General features: G+C 44.8%; 2 protein-coding genes across 4 annotated transcripts in view; one reads left to right on the top strand and one right to left on the bottom strand.

Moving 5' to 3' along the window:
• Positions 1 to 8,511, top strand: part of LOC135918695 (uncharacterized) — a 31,410-nt gene extending 22,899 nt beyond the window's left edge. For all 3 annotated transcript variants that reach the window (XM_065452355.1, XM_070540552.1, XM_065452356.1), the window contains exon 4: positions 379 to 8,511. In XM_065452355.1, the coding sequence (XP_065308427.1) occupies positions 379 to 573 (195 nt within the window). In that variant the 3' untranslated portion in view covers positions 574 to 8,511. The remainder of the gene's footprint in view (positions 1 to 378) is intronic.
• Positions 1,431 to 22,143, bottom strand: LOC135918692 (XK-related protein 6-like). The gene is made up of 5 exons (XM_065452350.2): positions 21,302 to 22,143; positions 19,933 to 20,138; positions 18,935 to 19,223; positions 17,943 to 18,174; positions 1,431 to 12,720 (listed from the first exon to the last, which is right to left on the bottom strand). The coding sequence occupies exons 1-5, from the start codon at positions 21,715 to 21,717 to the stop codon at positions 12,463 to 12,465; spliced, it is 1,401 nt and encodes a 466-aa protein (XP_065308422.1). The 5' UTR covers positions 21,718 to 22,143; the 3' UTR covers positions 1,431 to 12,462.
• Positions 22,144 to 22,227: the final 84 nt, after the last annotated feature.

The raw sequence follows: 22,227 nt of genomic DNA on the forward strand, positions 1-22,227 counted from the left end.
TAGAATCAGGCTTCGCCTTGTGCACTTAAGCACAAGGAGGTGCCCACTTTACAGGAGAAGCACGGAAAGCCGTGGGTGCGCGTTTTGCTTCCTGTCACGCCCGCGCAACTGCATCAGACCTTGTGCCCTACTGTGCCGTTATTAGTACACTTATTTCATTCTTCACTCGAGAAGGAAACCTGCGCTTGCATATTTGTTCATTAAAACTTCACAGCGCATCCTTACAAGAAACACTTCCTTCCCTCGCACATCGCTGTTTGGCTCTTGTGAACTCGTTCGCTTTTGCGGTTAACGTCTAAAAACACCGTGGGCGAGCGCAGTTAGTGTCACGTGGTTGTTCTCGCCCGTTCATTCCGGCGAAACACAATATCGTTGCAGCGGAGACGTAACTCTGGTCTGACGTCTTACTGGGCGGGCCACCGCAAGATCTCGGTGGTCTCCGTCGACCGCATGCCTACCATCAACGAGGTGCTCATCGAGGACAACGTCTCCATCACCAAGGGTCTCCCCGAGGAGACCTGGAGCGGCAAGACGTTCGTCGTGCAGAACGGGAGCACGTCTCCCGAGAGCTGAAAGCAGAGTGCGGCACCGCGTCTGGGCGCCTCATCCTGCGCGCGTGTGCATCGAATCCGTGCCGTTGGGTTCACGTGACTTCGCGCCGAACGCCATGATGGCGGTTTCTGCGAGTCGCGCTGAAAGCGGGTCGCGTTCCCATGGCAACAGGCGCTTTAGCAAAGAACGCGTTTGATATCAGAGAGGTGCACGGCTTTCGTTAACACCTGTCGCGAGGTTGCACAAAAACCATGGCTCAAAAACGGTGCACCTACTGGTCCAGCTCATTGGGTCTTACAGATCTTTGTGGCACCTGCTGAAGAAAAAAAGAAAGTGAACTAAGCAGTGCTAACGCATGACACTTAAACATCTAGTCATTTTCTGCTCATAAGGGTAGTACGTGTCTGCTATCTACAGGAAATTTGCCGCAGTAGGAGAGCACAACTTGAAACGGGGTTTCGATGCTTGCACGGTTGCCCAAGTCTGGTACGTGGCAATCCAACGTATCCATGTATGTGACGATCCAACAATGTGTTTGATGTTTCAAACTAGTTGATAATGTGTTCCGAAACACCCATAAAACCTAGACTTGCTCACTTTAATACAGGAATATGGAACCTTAAGGGACAGGCCGCAGCTTAAAACTGAATGCCTGGCAGCTTGTCGTTTTGCCAGGGAGATAAGACAAGAGGTGTAGACATCGTGGTATAAACTCTATCTTTTTTTTTAGAGTTTTGAAGTGTCTACATGTTAAATAAGATCAAATGTGTCGCAATCTTTTTTTCTATGTGAACAAACATTATAATCACAGAAACCTATGCTATAAGTAGCCAAGTGCATTGTCTTATTCTTTCGTATACATAACAAAACACAAGCCATCATTCATTAAACAGGTTTATTAATTCCTCAGCACACAATACACGTCGTTCAAAACAGCACATATAAAGTATCGCGACACAATATAAGGTACACAACAATATTAGCACGGCAAGTGTAAAGATAGTAGGAACTGATGATGATAGGAAAACAGGAAACAAAGTACAGTTCAGTTGCAAATGTACGATCAAAATGCTAAAGAAGCACAGGATGCCACTCACACAAATGTTCACGACCCGTGAAAGAGGTCAAAGTCGACATGTGGTTATTCAATTCAACTCAAATACCAAGCATACCGTGATGGTTTGGTGACCAAAGTCACTGTCAACATGCTGACCCTTCTATATAACACTCAATCAACAGGTGTTTAAAAAAAAAATGGGTGGGAGAGAGCACTGAGTAGAAATCTAAAATATGTGTGACACTAAGAATTAAAAAAGAGCATGGATATATGATGAGTCTCTTTTTGGTTTGATCGGTAGCTTAGTTCGTGCCACCCCACTCCTCCCACTGAGTTAATTTTACAGAATGACTTGATGTTTTTTGCAGTCTTGTGTTCTCTCTTTAATTAAATCCAGCAAGAAATCACTGGCGTGTCTAGTTGGGCACGCTTAAAAACTATGCAGCTAAACAAAGCACCATACATCCGAATAATAAAAAGACACTGCCACTTCACTCTAAAGCAGGTACCCTGACTGGAATGTTGTGCATTATGACTACATAAGCATGTGCTAGTGTATACCAGTGCTTCATGAACCGCCTCTGAAATGCAGAGATCCGTCATACACTGCTCAGACCATACCTTCTTGCTCTAACACAGCAGCCAAATGCACCTTTCAAAACTTGCAATCAACAGCTGTACAGACGTAGTGAATTGTCATTTAGGGCGCATTTTATGGAGTTCACAGATGGGCGATATATGACTATGCAGACTACTGAGATATACCTGAGCAAAACAGTGACCAACATATCTGTCTGTAAAACAACTCTGCTTCACCAAATGGAATGTAATGAAATCACAGATGATGTAATAAAAGAAGCAAGCGTTGAAAGGAATGTCTCTTAGCTCATGTGGGCCTCTCTCGCAGCACTGCTTTGAACATGCATCTCTCAGCGTCTATGGAGTAAATAATGAGCTTTGCAATCAAGCTATATTGAGCCACAAACTGTCAGCACGCTTAAATGACAATAGCTAAACATGAGCAAAGGCTTGTTGCTTTGACATAAAACATGCAACAAGGTGGACTAATAGAGACGCAAAGGAATTGTTGTGTAAGCCAGTGAAGAGCTCTTTGCTGACTAAAAGAATGTTATTCTCCACGTACAACTACCACAAACTCACTATGCAAATCACATACTTCAGTAACATGATCAGTATATATGTATTATGCCTACACAATATTACGAAAAAAAGAAGAAAAAAAAGATGGGCATTTGTTGCAAGCAAACTCTGTGTCTCCTTTTTGCTTTCAATTTGCAAAAAAAAGAAAAAGAAAGCATCAATTGTTCACATATGACTAGAAGAACAAAGTTTGTTAGAGACCTTACTGTGTTAAATGACTGGCATGGTTACAAGCCAATAAATATTTCACAAAGAGAACAAGACACAAAGGTTCAGTGAGATACCCTTCACACGATGACGCATAACCTCTCAAGTACCAAAGGTGAGCCTTACTCATCCTAATAATTTTTTGCACCATCTGCCAGGACCAGTCTGAGTCAGTTTCATAATCCATTACAGATTTGTTAATGCAGACAATGAGGCAAGTTCCTGCATCCTATTCTGATACCATTTTAGAACTCTCTCTTTTGCCTCTAAGAGGGAAACAGGTGAAACATTGTGGCAGTTATGTCAGAACTAATGAAAATCGTTGCTATTGGATAACCTAATCATCTAGCCTTTGGACGGCTTTGTGCTGGATAACAGAAAGCCAGTGGCTTTTGATAGTAGGGTATCAACAAGGTTTTTGAGAAAGAAGTCTTGTATTTCAAATTTTCACAGAAAATGTTGCTCACAAGTAGCGGCATGATGTGTGCATTTTTAATCTACAACAAATTTTATACTCAGATTTGCAATAAGGAAAATTACCATTTTCAAAAAAATTTATGTCCACAATCTCTGAGTGGTCGAAAAATTTAATTGAAATTATTTTTCAAGAACTTTATCAATACCTTCAAATTGGTTCCGCATGAAGCATAAGCTATGACAGCAAGTGCCAGCAGACTGTCATGGAGAAATAAATATTCAGGTGGAGAAACTTCTCCAAGTGGCACCGACACAAATAGGTGGCCAGATAACATCACAGGAACAAGTGAAATAGAAAGTGATCATGGAGGGAAAACAGTGACGAAGGGATATTCACTGGAGCAGAACGAAAGTTTGCAGCGGTGGGCTCAGTTGCCATGGCAACCATGCAAACAGGAAGATTTAGCCTAGGGTGCCAAAGCGCACCAGGTTACAAACTGCCTGGAGCTTCTGCAACACGATGAAACTGTGTCCAAGATGGTAAGCACCAACTAGCTCACAAGTGAGTGTTAACCAGAGCCCTCTGGTGTATCCTTTATTTGTCCACATTCCAAATGTACTGCGCCTCCACGTAACAGCAAGTAACTAAGCCTAACAGTATATGTTATGCAGCACCATCTGGCATCCGCATCCTAAGTGCCCTGCGCATAACCCTAATGAGCAACAAACTACTAACACACCAATATGTATGTGGTAACCAGCACCTTATGGTGTGTTGTTTTCATGTGTCCTCATCCTGAGTGTGCTGAGCTTATAGATAATGAAATACCCTGTCCCCTCAGAGCTACATGTGCAGTACTACACAGGACCACAAAAGATACATGTTCAATTCTGTGTTTGAATGCACGGAGATGGCTTGAACCCTACAACTAGCACACTCCCTAGGTACACTCCCTAGATACACTCCCTATGTACACTCTTAGGTACACTCCCTAGGCACACTCCCCCAGTATACCACCAACCTCTTTCAAACCTTTAAGCTAACTACTCAACCGCTGCTATCTCGTCGCATCATGTAACACCTGATCAAAATGAAATTCTCGCAAATAAATTTTTAGCAAAGACTGAGCGCTGATGCAGCCATATTTCTTAATGCAATGCAAAAAAAGTATGCAAGAACAAACTTCTTTTTCATGTGCCAGAATCACAAGCGGGATACAACCCCGGCTATATATATAAAAAAAGGAGGAATCTAATTCAACTGAACTCTGTTGCTAATTCTCTATAGCTGTCCTTTTGACAGCTGTCACTACAATCACATTTTACAGCTAGGAGAATAAGGAAGCCAGGTGGCTCCAGAACAACTCATGCACTTTTTGTGACACTGTCATGACAAACCAAGTTTGGCACACTCTAAACAGTAATGGCTCCTCACAGCTAAGCGGTAAACACCCTAACAACTAAAACTTTAGACACGATCACTCAGCATGTTAACTCTTGTCTACAAAATGTGAGCCAGCTATGCAGTACCCAATCATTCTTGAACTAGTCAAGCAGTAACACTGATTGACAAATTTGTATGCCATGCACAAACGACAAGCCCTGAAGATATATTGTTAATTAGCTAAAGTCAAATGTGGCTGTTGATGTACGAGTCATTGCTGTGTAAGGTGTTCTCTTCTATCATCCTTTAGTGTAGCAACATCTTGCACTCGGAAACTGTTACTGCGCTAATGGCATACATACTACATAAACAATAAAATCTAATTACCTACTTCAGCATGACTTTGTCCCGTAGGCCTTGTTGGCAGTGACTGAGAGCAGGATGTCAAAAAATAGGATTTTACCCTTTGAAGCTCACTAAGTTGAGTTTGACAAAAGATGAGAAACATGCAAAAAGACACATCACCCATGCTATCCCAGATTCAACAGAAAACATAACGCTAGATAGATCTCGAGAATCCATGCATGAAGATGAAATTGACAATCCATCCGTAACACCAAAGGGTGTACACATAAAACACATTAAAAGGAACATCAGTACAACATGTGATAAAAGTAGCACGCCACAAATTTGACGTACAAATGGGAACGCTTCATAACGGCTCTGAGACGCACTTTTTGTCGCAAAAGCTTCCTGGCCAGAACGCCTATGGCCAAGAATGGTCCTAAAGACGTGGGGCAGTGGTGCAACTCCCGGTATGCGGCTGATCTAATGTTACTGAGACTTCAAGGTCTCTTGTGAGAATCTCTGAACACCGCAAACCCATGGCTCAAGACTCAAGACTCAACACCTCCATCTCAACTGCTAAACCCATCCCATGCCTTCATCTCTTACAACTTTGGCAGCTGCCTTGCCTTACGTGTGGGTCCAGTCAGGATAGTCATGTGACCGTGGTGCATTATGGTAGTTGGTCGAGCCACCAAGATAGACACTGACACTACATGCTCAAGATCTTACTGCAATGGCAAAACATGCAAAAGGAACTGAGGCACTAAAGTGGGTTACCCACTTCATCTGTTGACATCATCACCTATCTCCATCACACCAGCCAGCACCAGTGGGCAAAGGTAGTGAATACCCCAAGGCTACCATACCATACCATACCATACCATACCAAGTAACAATAATTGCACTTTTTTTGTTGGTGGTGTTCACTGCTGTGTGTTGTAGTGTTCTATGCCCATGTGGGAGTTATTGCACCAGTCCAAGACAGGCATGGCTGGATGTTACCTACCCTCTATGGCCCACTGCACTCAAGGTTACCTTACGAGCAAGCACAAAGCAGCAACCATGTTGAATATACCTTCGGCGAGGTGTCAGTGCACTTATCTTACATTACGTGATAACTACGCAGTTATCTTTACCTGAATTAGTGCAATGTAAGTTAGAGATTAAAGTGGTACGCACGGTACACACTTCACACCTCACGGTGAACAATTCAGACGTCATAGCAGTGAGGCTGTTGCACAGCATAAATAGACACACTGCTAATGGACGATGCTGCACTGCAGGTATGCCGAAAATGTGTTCCATATCCTTGCCACCATATGTTGGTTCATGTTTAGTTTGGCTGTGAGCAACTGAGTCTAGCAAACTTTGCGACAAATAGTACACAGAAATAGGCACTAGGCATACAACCAGAGCTTTTGTTTAAATTCTACAGTAATGAGAAATAATTCATTAATGACAATCAGCATGCCATGAAAGGAGTACAACATGTCTGCTATCGACAGGGAGCAATCAACAGACCCTGTCACTAAAAAATATTTGCACCAGGACATGATAGCGCAAAATGTGTGACGGCAGCTTACAAGAGGCAAGCTTACCATCACTTATCCACAGAAATGGCAGTAGAAGGCAATGACAAGCTGAAGAGTGACACATAAGGTCTGAAAACATGGCACATGCAAAAGTGACATGTGCTGTCTAGGATAAAAATATTAGAACAAGGTCAAGAAAGAGAAAACAAGAGAAAGCAGCCTCGGAGGTGCATCTGGTGTAGGCCAGTGAAAGAGAATAGACCCGCGCGTTCCTGCATCGCCTGTCTCAGATTATTAAAAATAGGGTACCCAAGGTGATACGATATTACAGACCAAGCTTCCTTAGCACTTGTGCTACAATCACTGATCCAGTTATGTAGTGAAATGCATTGCTGTTAATCGACATTTCGTAGGTTGCTTGCTTATGGGCAAAATTTTTTGTTGCTGTTGTTTCCGGTATTTGCCTGTTTTGCGATAGCTGCAGTATTTCATACAGGGTACTGTGGTCACTGTTACGTTGTCGCTATTTGAGTAAAAGATAACTTTGCTCATGTTTTAGGACGTGATACTATTCTGCTATTATACAGTGGTGCTTGTTATGAAAATGTTTTTGACGACACTCCTACAAGGACCCTGAGTTAGGCCTGCAGTATATTGTAAACAAATAAAGAGGTACAGAAACCTGATTGGAAAAGCAGTGCACTTTGCAGTAAATTTTGAGTAGGTATTTTTTTTTAACTGGAGCTAGGTACAAAGTCTCTAGCAAAATGTTATACACTTAGTACTGGCTGACTTCGATTTTGCAGTTCCAACATGGCCCTCAGGTGGTTGTTAAAAGGTAAACAGTGTGATACTATGTAAGAACTACATTGGCAATTTTCGTGTAAATTCTGATGTCTGCCAACTACCATACAGCTTGGTCAGCAATAATTGTATAATCTCAAATTCCCTATATTTGTTAATCAGAGACAGTCATCACACAGGCATACAACATCCATCCGGTATGGTGAGCCCGGGGTGGAACGGTCAAATACTGTCAGATTTCTGGGACGATTAATGTTTTCACGCATTATAATCCATGATTAGAATCCTTGCACTTCTCCCAACAAAGCATGTTTCGTGTTTACTGCTGATCTGCTGACACTCAAAGTTTGCACCAGAATTTCACTTTATAGCTTACATGGAGCGTTTAGTGCCAGCGCTTGTCTGGTTCTTCTGACAAAACAACAAACACGACCGATCTGTGCAAATGTTACTGATTGCAGAGCCATTCACAGTGAACAGCAGTTTCACCCCCTGATCCTGTAATGTCACTAAAAATGTCCATTACACGTAGATATCAGCGAGAAACATTTTAGATTCACTTTGTTATATTAGAAAATTCGTTACAGTGAGACTGCACTGCGGTCACACATGCATTCTTGTTAAGCACTGAAATCAAAGACCGTTAAGATCTGTAATCTCCATTCGCTCCCTTTCATGATCCCGTACCAAGAAGCCAATGAAGCTAAGCGATCTTAATGGCCTTAGATTTCAATCATCACTGAAGATGAGTGCATGACCAGGGTATCACAAACATAGGGAGAACCTGATAATCATACAATGAACGCTGAACTGTTAGTGACCTTAACCCTTTCGCTGTCGGACCTTTCTGACCGTGACGCACCCCCAGTGTCGGCTTGGTTTCAGGGAACGAGCATAACAGGGAATGAACATAGCAATTTATTTTTGATTATGATTGGTATACAAATAACATAGTCAATGTAATATACGCATTTCAGTGTTCTGCAGCTGTTGTTAGTAAACATCATCATCATCATCAGCCTGACTATAAAATCCCTTCAACACCCGAATCTGACGATGCGGAACCCTCTTCCTCGCATGCGACTATGTCTGAGTCCGAATCCGAGCTCGGCTCGTATTCTGAATCGGAATTGAGCCACCGCTCCAATGAGCAGACGAAGGTCCCGCGCGCTGAGCCATCCGAAAGCAACCGCGCGCAGGGAGGATGCGCTTTCAGTCGCCCGCACAACGGAGATAAATGGGACGTTGCGTGATCAAGATGACAGAGAGAGATGGAAAAAGGCTAAACAAAGTTCGAAGGGCTTTACGTTTACTGCTGCAAGTCGAAAGCGAGGGTGCGGCGAGAGAGCGAAAGCAGCAACGAGTCGCTCTTTTCGGAGAGGCAACGGCACGTGCGCCTGAACTTGACGCGCCGTAGCAGGCACACCAACAGAAGAAAAATAAAAACCTTCAAACCAGCGGAGACGGCAGAACAACCCTTGAACCTACAACCACACGCGCGCGACGCATGATACAGCGAACACGGAGCCACCGCGCCACTCAGCAAAGAGAAAGTGGGGAGTGGCCGTCGCGCCCTACTCTTCAATACATGGAGTAACACAGGTCGGGGCGAATATACGAACTTGTAGAAAGAGTCAACAGAGTGCGTGGCCAATCCAGGAGCGCCAGCTTTGCGCTCTGGCGCGAAATTTTGAACGCACGATAGAGAACGTACCGGTACGTCAGTGACAGTTTTGGGGGGGAAGCGCGATGACGTACCGGTACGTCCGTGACAGCGAAAGGGTTAAAAAGCCAGAGCTGTCTCTGCATATAACCATTGGCAAAGGGCAGTCTGCGAGACAAGCAGATTGTTGCTGACATCTTCTGTCAGATAAACAAGGAGCACTGGTAACAATGGTAGTCTCACTTGGCCAGCAGATAGCACCAACAGCCTATCAATGGCCATGTGTGCAGATGTTATTTTTTTTTCTGTAAAAACAACACAGGTGCCAAAATCAAATGATGCGGGCTATGAGATAAGATTGTGGAACAAAAATATTTGAGTGTCAACACATCGGTAGCAGACGCACAATATATACTTAGCACCTCCAAGATAAAAGCACAGGTCGCTATATGAAGCGTGACAAATGTCACCATGGTTTGCCAAGGCATCATGACCAGGCACCGCAAAGGTTTTGTCTGTCAACAAGACACACTCGAAACACGGACAGTAACACACAACGCACTAACCTCCAGTTCACAGTTCAAATTTTAGGACAATACCATTATGTGAAGGGTAGCTGCTTATTTAGGAGCACAACCATATGCAAAAACGACATTTTGGCCCTTAATCTACACTCCGAGCAAGTGAAGGCTAATTACATATTTAATTGCCTGATTACCATGACTTAACCTAACATAACCACGCTAAAACCTTGGTTTCAGGTGACATAAAGGAAAAGAGTAGACACAGCACAAATGACCTTGTTCTAGTCAGCTCGCTCACAAAATATTTCGAGCAGCCTTACAAAATTGTGACATTCTTGCTATGGCGACATATGAATAAGAAGAGTACATCTTGTTCCAAATGGTAAATGAATAACACACCACACCTCTGTTTGGCGAGTGCTCGGATGATTAAGGGGAGATTTTGAACACCGAACGAAGCGACTCATAACTTTCCTGCAGTTGCAAAGTAAACTTTTCAGGCCCAACCACGATGCTGCAATATTGAAAGTCAGAGTTTACAGGTGATCAGTTGGCAATCATGCGTAATTGGCAGAAATAATTACACAGGTTAGATTTGCTGGACGCTTTTTGGAATTAGGTTATCCTGTGCAAGTCCACAACTTCAAAGGAACACCATAATTATGCACAGACTTCCACAAAAGCATTATCGGTGCATTCTGTGAGGCTTTGAACATGGACAGATCCTTAAAATGAACTCAACATGAGGAGTTGCAAGCACTTTCTGCTTGCTGTAACAGCAGATGTAACTAAGGTTATGAGCAAGTGCTCAATTGTTTCTCTAACCGCACTTGCCATGTTCCGGAAGTGCATCTTTGACATCTCAAGCTTAAAAAACCTAGCCACTTCAATGATACCAGTCATTTGAACTTCAAATACAATACTATTTACACTCATAACTTACTCTAATGCTGTCATTCGACTAAGTCTGCAGCTGGACATATGACTTTGGTAAAGACTGGCAAAAATCTGCACTGCACGATACACAAAAAATTTGAAGAATTGGTCAGCATACAGCATGACTGTTGCAGTTAGAATCACGCCCATTAAACCCATGAAAACTTGTGCTGTCTGTGACCGCAACTCAAAGTACGATACACAAATGATGAGCACCACAAGAGTTTCCACTAGCCAAATTAAAGCTAAATGCCAGCATGGATGTATATGTGTGAGTAGGAAAAGTCAGAATGATGTTCAAATTAGAAGCTTCATCCAGCAGTCACTTCTGGTGGTAACTGTTAATGCTTTACTATATGTTTGGCCCTGTTAGCCCTGTAGACAACATACACCCTGTTATCCTTCCAGTGTCATAACTCTAGAGTCGCATAATAAAGCTCGGCCAGTTCCTTCGAAGTACAGCATGTACCAGCATCACTCACGCTTGCACAGGGTTGAACAAAGACAACCGATGCCCACTGGAAAGAAAGAATCCTGCCTCTGTTACTTAAAAAACACTTGTCACCTTGGAACTAACCCAGTCACGTATATCACAGGTACTAACACAAACAGATAAGCTCACAATAGTTAACCAACGTGTTCTCAGTGGGATTTTTTAAGGAGATTATTTCAGCTCATGCTGGCCCATGAGTTGGAAACGAATGAGTGGCTACGAGCAATTCTCTAGAAAACCAAATTCAATCAGGTTTTTCAACAAAATATCACTGAGGATTCTAAATGCTACTAACACCCAAGTAAAGCTTTTTCATGGCCTAGTGTGTGCAATAGTGCGCAAGACATACTTGTAACATAAAGTACATCAAGAAACAGATGTAAATCACATAAGAGGGTTATCTTCTCATGTGACTTGTGCCTATCTCTTTTGGTATATTCTGTTACAATTACCAACACCCTGTTGTTAAAACATACAGAATCTTTTTTTTTTCCACAAATGAAAGAGCACCATGTTTGCCCTATTATGATGGCTTTGGACACCACAAGTGGCATGTCAGGTGTACAAGCTTTCATAACAGTACTGATCAACTCAATTCCCCCTAAGCCAACAAACCAACATAACCTGCTGACCTGCGGCACGCACATGACCAAACTTTCCCATAACCTAACTGGTTGAGCAGTCTCACAAGTTATGTACAGTGCTTCTAAAGTTTCCCAACTACCTGCAACAACCCTACAACTTCACAGTTGAGCGCAGTTCTAAGTTTATTCATGACAGTCTAGCCAATCTGACACAATTCTCTTCACTATATCACTTTTAGTGGCTGAAATAATGCAATAAAGCTGGCTTGAAGTTTGAGCCATGCTTGCAAGACTGCTAGACAACTGCACAACATGCGTACTAACTTGAGAGTCATGTAATGACAACAAAGGCATTGCAGGTGTCGTTACACTTCTGCACTAGCAACCTTCAAGCCTGACTTTTCTCAGCTCTATGTCTAGTCTTGAGTTATATGCACAGCATAAATTATCAGGGGCCTATCGATTGACAAACCATTACAAACTGCAACCTTGCCAGCCTCCTTCAAAAGTGCAGTCAATAATCTCACTCTCAAATGTCAACAGATCCTGCTCAAGGGAGCCATGTTCTTTCGTAACCTCTTGTCTGTTTCATGAGGCTTTCTTTAACCTGCATCTCGCTTGACAGGCAAGTCAACAACCTCTGCTCCGCAATCCACATCACACTTTGCGCCCTCGCGATTTCAGAGCACGTCTGCAAAGTTCTTCCTCACTTGACTGGACTCCCAAACTCGTGAATCGTGTGGCAGGTATGCAGGCATTACAGGGCAATCGCCTCCTCCTCCGGAGGTCTCGGCCGTGTGTCAGACGGCCGTTACTTTGAAGCCCGGAACGGAGCATGGCGAGTCACCGCTCTCAAAGAAGGACGCCTCCGATGACTCCCCGTTGGGAGCGACATCAGCGAGAAGAACACGGGGCGGCGACCTGTGCTCCGCACTTGGCGTGTCCACCGGCGAGTCCTCCAGCCCGTCGGATGTGTAACCGCAGCGGGTGTTCACGTCCCGCATCTCGGGCTGCACGATGCTGGAAGCGTTTGGGTGCAGCAGGAGGTAGTAAATGACCTGCAATGAAAGAAGGCCAAGAGATCAAGCCTATTAATATCATTACTAGGATCAGTACATCGTCCTGTGTTCTTTTGCTTGCACCCATCGTAAATGGTGCTGTTCAAGATGGAAGTCTGAGGGAACAAGGAACACGATGACAGAGCAGTTGAGATGTACTGCTACCGAGCAAGAGGTTGTTCAGTTTAACTATAATCTCCCATATGTTTACAATGCCTGCCCAGTTGCCTGCAATGCATGGGAGCTTGTGGTTCTCTGTAGTGGTGCCCTTGTTCCCTCACCGATTGGGTGAGGGAACAAACGTGAGTTAATGACATCCTAGTTGAAATCAAGAAAAAGAAATGGGCATGCGCAGGACATGTAATGAGGAGGGAAGATAACAGATGGTCATTAAGGGTTACGAACTAGATTCTAAGGGACGGGAAGCGTAGCAGGGGACGGCAGAAAGTGAGGTGGGTGGATGAGATTAGGAAGTTTGCAGGGACAACATGGCCACAATTAGTACACGACCGGGGTAGTTGGAGAGGTATGGGAGAGGCCTTTGTCCTGCAGCGGGCGTAACCATGATGATAGTGATGATGATGATGATGTAGTGGTGCCACGTTCCCAGGCGTTTGATGAAACCAGTCGCTACTTGAGCATAGACAACTTTGGCCACGCACTGCTGCCACTCTGTACCCATTCCTTTGCTTCTGCATGGCATGTCGTGATGAAATAATGGTGATGTGACACTAACCATGCCACATAAACTGTGACTAACTACTGGAAAATAGGTGCCTTTTATCCCTTCGAGGGTCAATGACGTAAATATATGGTGCCGCAAACAAGCCCAAAATGGTCAATGACGTATATTTACGGCGCCATCCCACATAGCGCCGCCTGCCGCTATGTGGGAATACAGGGAATTTTTTTCCCGCGCCTCCTTCTCTCGGTTTTCATTGCATGGTTTGTCTCAGAGCTAGTTTGCTCCGGCACGTCTATATACTACCGCTCGCGCGGTGGCGCGCGGGCGGCAGTTTGGGTTTTGTTCCACGGGTGGTTTCGGCTTCTTGCGCTCACAGAACTGATGGCTATCTCATTACTAATCACTCAAAGGGCGACTGCTTGTTTCTTGCTCGTTTAGGGCTCACAGGGGTGCGCATAGGAAGGATGTCGTCGTGCATGCATTTCATTTTCTTTTTTGAAAACGCACAAAAACTAATTGCCTCTGTTTGGCCATAAGATGAAGATTAGCAGAAGTTTGTCACACGTTTTGCTTTTAAAAGGGCACACTACCACACTGTTTTTGTGAGTGCACTCACCTACGTAGTTCGATTACGCTATGGACGTAAATATTAGTGTAAGAGCAGGAACATTTGAGAGTTGCGAAATATTCTTGTGTGCGTATTTCCTAAGCCTTGAACTATGTGTATGATGCATCAAATTATTTACTATTATAACTTGTTTTCCTTTTTTTATTGTTCTTATTCATTAATAAACAGTACATATATAACAACACAAAATATTTCTTTCTCATTTTACAGTCACCCCAGGAAAATTACAGTAATTTTTTTTAGATATAGGTCCCTCAGAAGAATTGGAATCTGCAATAAAAAAAATCAACCTTGGGTGGTCGCATATGGCGAAAAAAATTGACCCTCAGAGGGTTAACTCTTTCAAGGTCACTGACATAAATATACAGCACTGCAAACAAATCCAAAATGGTCGATGCTGTTGTTGATGTTGTTCTGTCTTCATGCTTATACGACATCATCTTGGGGTGGGATTTCCTTTCCGATCACAAGGCTGTCATTGACTGTTCTCGTGCCGAAGTCGAATTTTCGCCGCTTCCTGACGTCCAACTTGATGATGCTGATGACTCCGGAGCCAAGCTGCTCGTTGCTGACGACACTACGATACCTCTGCACTCCTCTGTGACTCTGTGATTGCCTGCTTCAACGGTGTTACAAATACCACTGTTCTTTTAACACCGTCGCATATTTTTGTTCATCGACGCTGTTCTCTTACCTTCGGTGTCATCACTGTCAAAGGGAGCTTCACTCATGTGCTTGTCTCCAACGGTTATGCCTTGCCCCTCACTTTGCGTCGCGGTGAGTGCCTTGGATATCTTGAATGCATAGGCTCTATGCTTCAATGCCCCTCTTCATGGCACCTGCTCCGAGATCAGCACATTGGCTTGCCCCGTGTCTTAACCGGACTTCCTTAACAGTTCTATGTATACCAAGTTGAGTCCCGCACAATTTTCTCAGCTTCTCAGCCTGCTTTGCAAGTACTTTTCTACATTTTATTGCCAACAGGCGACTTTGGGCCGCACGTCGATGGTGTATCACGAGATCGATATGTGCACCCTCGCTCTGCTGTGCCAGTGACCTTATGGCGTGTCACCCACAGAGTGCCGCGCTATTGAAGACCAAGTCAGCGCTATGCTTCAGTGCGGAGTTCGAACTCTTAACAGAACCTGGGCAACCGATGTAGTCCTTGTGAAGAAAAAGGATGGGTCCATCTGGTTTTACGCAGACTATCGGCATCTTAACAAGATAATGCACAAAAACGTATATCCTTTGCTGCGCAATGACCATGCCCTTGATTTTTTGTAAGGCACGGAGTACTTTTCCTCACTCAACTTAAGTTCCACCTATCGGCAAGTGCCTATGGCTCCAGCCAATTGAATTTAAGGTTATGCCGTTTGGTCTTTGCAATGCTCCTGCTACTTTTGAACTGATGATAGACAGTCTCCTCTGTAGTCTAATATGGAAAAGATGCTTATATTACCTTGATGACGTGGTCGTCTTTTCTCCAGACTATATATTTGAAATCACCATAAAACGCTATGTAAACAGCCAGAGGTTCATTGCTATAGGCTACATATTGAAAAAAAGAAAAAGAATGTCGCCGACTACTATCTCCTCTTAGAGAACCTCTGTTTTGGCATCACCAGGCAGTCATTGAATATAATATACAGGAGGTTAATGTGAAAAGGCGCGAGTGCTCCTGCACTGTACTAAGATATCTAAGCATGTAAGAAAGCTCTACCTATTGATCAGCTGGTCTGTGCAGCTGTTCTAATAGCACTAGAGGTGCATAGAAAGCAGGCTAATTTCAATGACGCACTGTGCATACTAATATGGAAACATGTGGCATTGCTGGAACATTCAGCAACAATCTTGGTGTTTGCCCCTCCAAAGTAGTACCGTATTTACTAACGTAATGAATGCACTCGCGTAATGAAGGCACCCCCAATTTTTTTTTCCTTGCATAATGAATGCACCCCCAACTTTGCTACTGTGCAGACCCACAGTCGCACGGCTGTGCTATACTTTTTCAGAGGGACTACAATCTCTGACTCCTGCACATGTGTTGAAAGCAAGTGCACTTAATGCTTAACGCATCCTTTCCGCCAGTGCCGGCGCAAAGATACCTCGCAGATTCGAGAGAGAAAAAAAAATGCAACTGGCTCTCCACAACATATACAGTTTACGTACTTTACGCTGACGAAATAGGAGAGCGTGTGTGTGCACCGGAGAGTCTAAGTGAAGAAAGGCATTCTGTGAAGGGGCGGCCGGCACTTGATTGGCATAGTGGTCATAGTCGGGCGTAGTGTCGAATTCGCGTGTCTGTGGCTTGCTTTTCTGCCTGCCTTGGGTTTCATGTGTGTGACAGGCCTTAAGTCAAGTTGTACGCCTGCTGCGGGACATAGAGTTTATCTGCTCTCAAAATGGGAACGCTGATCGGAAGTCAATAAACTTTGACAAATCGATGAGCAGGACAGTCAAGGAAAGAGACACACACAGCGTGCATGTCAAAACGGGTGCGTGCTTCAACGTGATGCTTGCATTAACAGCAGATGGCCGGAAGCGGCTGCGAGGATCAGCTGGTGCAAGATCGGAGATCGCCGTTCAGAGTGTGCATCCAGTTTTGGCGTGCACAATTAGCGTAGGCCACACCGACTTAGCGCAGCTGACGCGTTCGTTCTATACTCAAATTCAAATTTATTTACCAGACAATATGCTGGAAGGTCCGCTGGGCTAAAAGCAGTAAAAACGGCTTGGTGGTGGAACCATGATGTGGATGAAGCAGCCAGCGAGCTGAACAGCAAGTCTGGTGGTTTCGATGCAGAGTGAAATTACGGTTCGCAAATGGTATACATGTATTTTTACTGCAAAGATAACTTATCTTATGGATGTTCCAAATCATTGCCATCTTACTTTTCAATTTTTGCTGTTTCGAAAATGTATCCATGAAATTTACCCCACATAATGAACGCACGTACCAACTTTGCTTCAGTAAATTGGTAAAAAAAAATGCATGCATTATGCGGGTATATACAGTATGTGCTTTATTGACACTATAAAGAAGTAATTACGTTAGGGAAGATGGGTATACAACACTTCTGCAATAGCAAACAAGTCGGTATTGCTGCAAACAGAGGCTTGGCGTGACAGAAACGCCATGAATGTTCAAAATGGCAGCAGGGGTAAAGGCATTACCAATGCTGACTTCCCACAATGTGACAAGTTTTGATGCTGCCTAATCAAGCTAGCACTAGCTGTTTATCAATAAAAGAGAATAACAGAGATTCAACATAACAAGATCTCTACGCTTCCTGTACACAAAGAGAAAAGGTATGGCAAAATTTCTTGAATTCTGTCACATTAATGTTACTGACACAATGGTTTATGCACAAGATAAAGAAAAGGAAAAAGTCTGGCCTTCATGATATAGTGCTGACAGAGTAATCTACCAGTCTAAACCAAATGCATGTTTTTGTTTAGCTGCCCTTTAGGAGAAGCTCCCTTATGGACAACACCTCTTCCCCAAGTGAAACTCAAGTTTTTTGTTAGTGCACAGATGAAACTAGTAGGCATGATAACAATGAACCACAACAACATGTGAATACTAAGGCCCAAAATCATGTTAACACACCCTAATGAATTATACAACTTCTTGGCTAAAGGAAAACGAATCAAATCTTGGCTGACTAAAGTTATTTATAGCTTGCAGGAGAGAGAAAGAAAGCTTGCAAGGGTCAGTTCAAACAAAAACAAAATGATTGCTTGTCCTGTTCCTTCTCTTCTATGACAATTTTCACATTTTGTGGTGAAAAAACATCAATGTCACTGTAGTGCGTCAAATAGCCCAGCAGGAAACTTTTTCTGGCTATGCTCCACATGAATATGGAGCTGTGCAACCAAGACAACTACGAAGAAGCTGACAGGGCTTACCAGGAAGACCATGCCCATGCAGAAGCTGCAGAAGCTGCCCAGGAGTGCAACCGTCTCATACCAGTGGCTGCCCTGCTTGTAGTGGTACCACAGCCCGAGCAGCAGGGCGTTCTCACCAAAGGTGAAAGCATAAAAGAAGGCGTAACGGAACCGGCGGTTGCCAGGCGCCAGGTCAACAAAGCAAAAGATGTACACGGCTGCCAGCACTGCCTTGAAGCACAGCTTGTCACTCCTAATGGCGGCATCAACAGAGAGAGAGAAAAAAAGAGAAAGAAGGTTCATGAGTTACTGCCATGCCCTGCTAGTGATGTGATCTGTGGTAGTTGTATACTTGGACCGTATGGCCGCCGGCACTTTTCGCACTACCGGTCGGATCTGGGGACACCGAGCTGATTCGTTGTGGCATACAACGAAAGAAGCAACCTTTGTGATGTGTTGTGACTGTATCTTGCCGTCCGGCGATCACCCAGAGTTAACCGGTGGTGCAAAAAGGATGAGCAACCATAACATGTGCTCCGCCAACGGAACAGCAGCTAGCGTCATCTAGTGGCCACGGAACCAACTTTGCTTTCTGGCAGGAAGTTTTGAATGTTTTCCAAAAATTTTGTCCTCCGAAGTGAGGGTGCGGCCCCTACACAATTATATACAGTAACTACATGACATCGTGAACTCCATATTTTGTGAGGTGCATCCAAATGTACTACTGTGAACAAATTAAATACCAATCAAAAAGTGCTAAACACATCCCTTTCCGAATAATGTTAGCTAAAGAGAGCAACTCTGTTCTACTACTATCAGGTTAACAAAGAAGGGGTAGTCGCCAAGCTAAGTTCACAAGTCGGAATCATGATGCACAACATCCCACAAACTGGTAAAAGTGAAAAGGAAAAAAAAAATTTTGTTAAACCTGGCACTAACTTGCTCGCTTTTCCTTTGTGTACAAGAGCACAAGGCTGTGCTATCTGCAAGCAATGAAAATCCCGGCTGCTCACCTGCTGTCATACTGGCCTATGCGCACAAACTTGATGAGCCAGGAATACATGAGCAGCCAGCGAACACCGCAGACGATGAAGAGCACCCAGTGAAAGACCGACGAGAACAGGGTGAGGGCTGTCAGCCGGGGCATGAGCACCATCAGACGCCAGCAGTAGCAGACCAGCGTGCCTAGCCAGGAGACATTGGGCGAGTCCTCGAGCGAGAAGCGCAGCGTCCGTACGTAAGCCACCAGCGCCCAAGCCACTGATGCCGTGCCCACCGCCACTGAAACCACCTGCGCCAGCACTGAGAAGCACAAGAAGTGGTTACCACTGAACCAGTGATGGTCAGTGATGATCAGCTGATGGTATGATGGTAGTATGATGGATGATGGTACCAGTGATGGCCAGCTAGATGTGCCTGATGATCTGCCAAGAAAAGAATTGCTGCGCTGATAAGTCGCATCAGACACGGGGGTCACACAAACCCTGGGGGTACAAGAAATTCTTTTCCTTACAGCCTGTGCCTGATATTAGTTACGTTTATAATTAATGATCTTGGCCAGACACCTTTGCATAAACATTGCACTTGGTTGCACTAGTGCAACCAAGCTTCCACATAAATGGAAAAAATATATATTTTTCAAAAGTGGAGCCATTAGTGTGTGTTCTAATTGAACAACTGGGGTTCTTTGATTATACAGTTCTGTACTATCCACGAATAGTCCATGGATGTTTCTCTGACAGAAAGGCACGTAATAGTCACATGACCTAACTGTAGGGGACCGCCCGAGATTCCACCAGAAGTCATTCTACTTGCATGGGAATTAGCATAGTCTCCAAGATAATGCATTCTTGGAGGGCACAGTGTTAGCATAGCGCAAGTAAAGCGTCAGGTTGCTTTCTTGCAAGTTTTTCAGCAGACTGTATGCTGACATGTTGGTCCTGTCTTAAACATGACACTGATGGCACTGACAGTGGCAGCTTGCTGTGGCAAAAGAAGTGTTGACACTCACCCAGTGACCGCAAATGATCTGGCGTTGTCGTGAGAACGTAGACTTGCAGCATCAGCTGTGGCACCGACTCGAGGAAGGACTCCACCAGACGCAGTATAGAAGCATCGTTGTCCTCCCACAACATAAGCTGGTAGTAGATGCGACGGTCTGTCTTTGTGCGTGACTTATTTTGGCTCTTGATGCCGAAGATCAATGCGCTCAGGTACCTGCAATAAGATGAAAAAATGAGGTGCTTTTTTAGCAGCTCATAAAGGTAAAACAGGAATGAACAAGTTGCCTCCAGAGTTCTGTAACCTGTAGCTTAACATGGAGCATTGCAATGGTGACCAAGTCTAACAAGTGGTACACTTAACTTGCCCCTTGAGTGGAAACTAATGATAAACACTAAATCAGTTTACGCTGGCAGACAACAATCTAAAAACATTCTGCATTTCTTTAAATGAAAGACGCTGCCTATTAGCATAAAATGTGAAGGCCAAAAGCAGATCGCAGTGCCCACGACATTATGGTGATGACAGATTTCGTGGTACCTTTGTGTAAATAGGGCCATTTCTTCCAGGGAGAGAAAAGACAATATTTTAGTTTATTTCTTAATTCAAGGTAAACCTCAATTTCTTTATCATTACCTAGTCTCGTCCTGACATAACCAACATCTTCCCCATTGGGGGAAGCTGTTGCAAGACTTTGCCATCGCCACTCATCTTTCACTTTTCTATCTTCTTTGACACAACACGCCTACGCTCACAGTAAGACAACGTGTATAGTTCTATAGGTACAATCAAACAATCTAGCCGAACAAGTGACCATTATTCGTGGAACTAAAATCTGATCTACTGAGTTGCTGAACTGAAGATTTCTCTACAGTGTCCCTCTAAAAACTGGATGAGTTTTTTTTGTTTGTTTGCATATCTTGCGCAAGAATAGAGAACTGGATGCGAGCAACTGCCGATGCAGTGCAACGCTGTGACTAGTTCTGCAGTCTGCACAGTTGACGTTGCGCCAGTAGTGTGAACGCCTCAAGTACGCGTTCTCTATAACCTATTAAACTACTACATACGTTTAACATTTCTTAAAGGCTAATACGACTTTTGCAGCATATTGTAGTACATGTCTGTGTGTTCGTGTTGGCGCCGAACCAGGCAGTGGTTGAACTTTTCACATGGACAAAGTTGTTTTCAGTTCACTACACTGCAGGGACCACGAGATACTTTCTGCCCGTCCACTCTAAACAGCGAGTAGATTGGATTGCAAGACGTGGAAATCGCGCGTGGTCAAACATCGAGAGAACGGTGTGCAAAAGGCCGTAAGAACAATGCGCGTTGTGACAGGCGCAACGATCAGGAACGCGCGCATGTCGAAGGGTCATCACCTGTACACGATGGCGAGCTGGAAGACATGAAGCACAACGGCCAGCCACGTCCGCTGCCTGTACTGATTGTACTCGGGGTGGCGCGTCTGGATGAGGCACCACTTGAGGCTGATCCATGTGACGATCCACGACGGCACGAGAATGAACACGAGCGTCAGCGCGAAGTAGACCAACTTGCCGTGCTGTAGATACTTGTAAGCGACCCAGGCGTCGACGAAGACGTCGCCGATCGCGGTCAGCATGGAGAACACGAGCACCGCCTTGTCCCAGCGCGAGAAGGATAGCGACTCGGACACCGCGTCCACTTCGACGATGTCGTCCATCGTCCTGAAGCCGTCCATTCTGATCGCTGACGCTGCGGCCGGCGGCGAGTACGCACCGCCGTTCGGCGGGCTCGGCGTCGTCGCGACCAGCATAGTGCGCCGGTCCGGTTGGTCGGGGCGGCCACTCCCGATCAAAGAATTGGGCGGCGTGCGGACGCGAGCGAACGGGTTTGTTTACCTCGCAGCCGCCACGATCTTGCGACGCGCGTCGTCGGCAAGCCAGCGGTCATCTCTCGCCGAGGAAGCGCAAGGTGAGTGTACTTCCGGTGCCGGAGACAACCTTTTGCTCCAGTTCCTTTTGCCCTCGACCGCCGGCTGACGTCGGGAGTTGCGCTCGCCAAGGCCACAGATGATAGCGTGAAACGAAAACGCGTTCTGTTGGATTCCTGAAGCTTGTCCTGGCAGCAGTCGTCCGTGGAGTGCTCGTGTGCTTGTCGTATTCTCGGCTCTTTCGAGTCTAGATCGGCGGCGCTCGCGTTCCGCTGGTGCGTATCTACGGTAGCCGGAAAGAGATACCGAACGCGGAGAAACCGAAACAGAAACTGCCGTGAAGAAAATCATACATCAAAAGTAGACGCCCTTGTCGCAGCTCGCTCTGCATTC

The sequence above is a fragment of the Dermacentor albipictus genome, chromosome 6 (genome assembly GCF_038994185.2).
Source record: "Dermacentor albipictus isolate Rhodes 1998 colony chromosome 6, USDA_Dalb.pri_finalv2, whole genome shotgun sequence".
Classification (NCBI taxonomy): Eukaryota; Metazoa; Arthropoda; class Arachnida; order Ixodida; family Ixodidae; genus Dermacentor; species Dermacentor albipictus.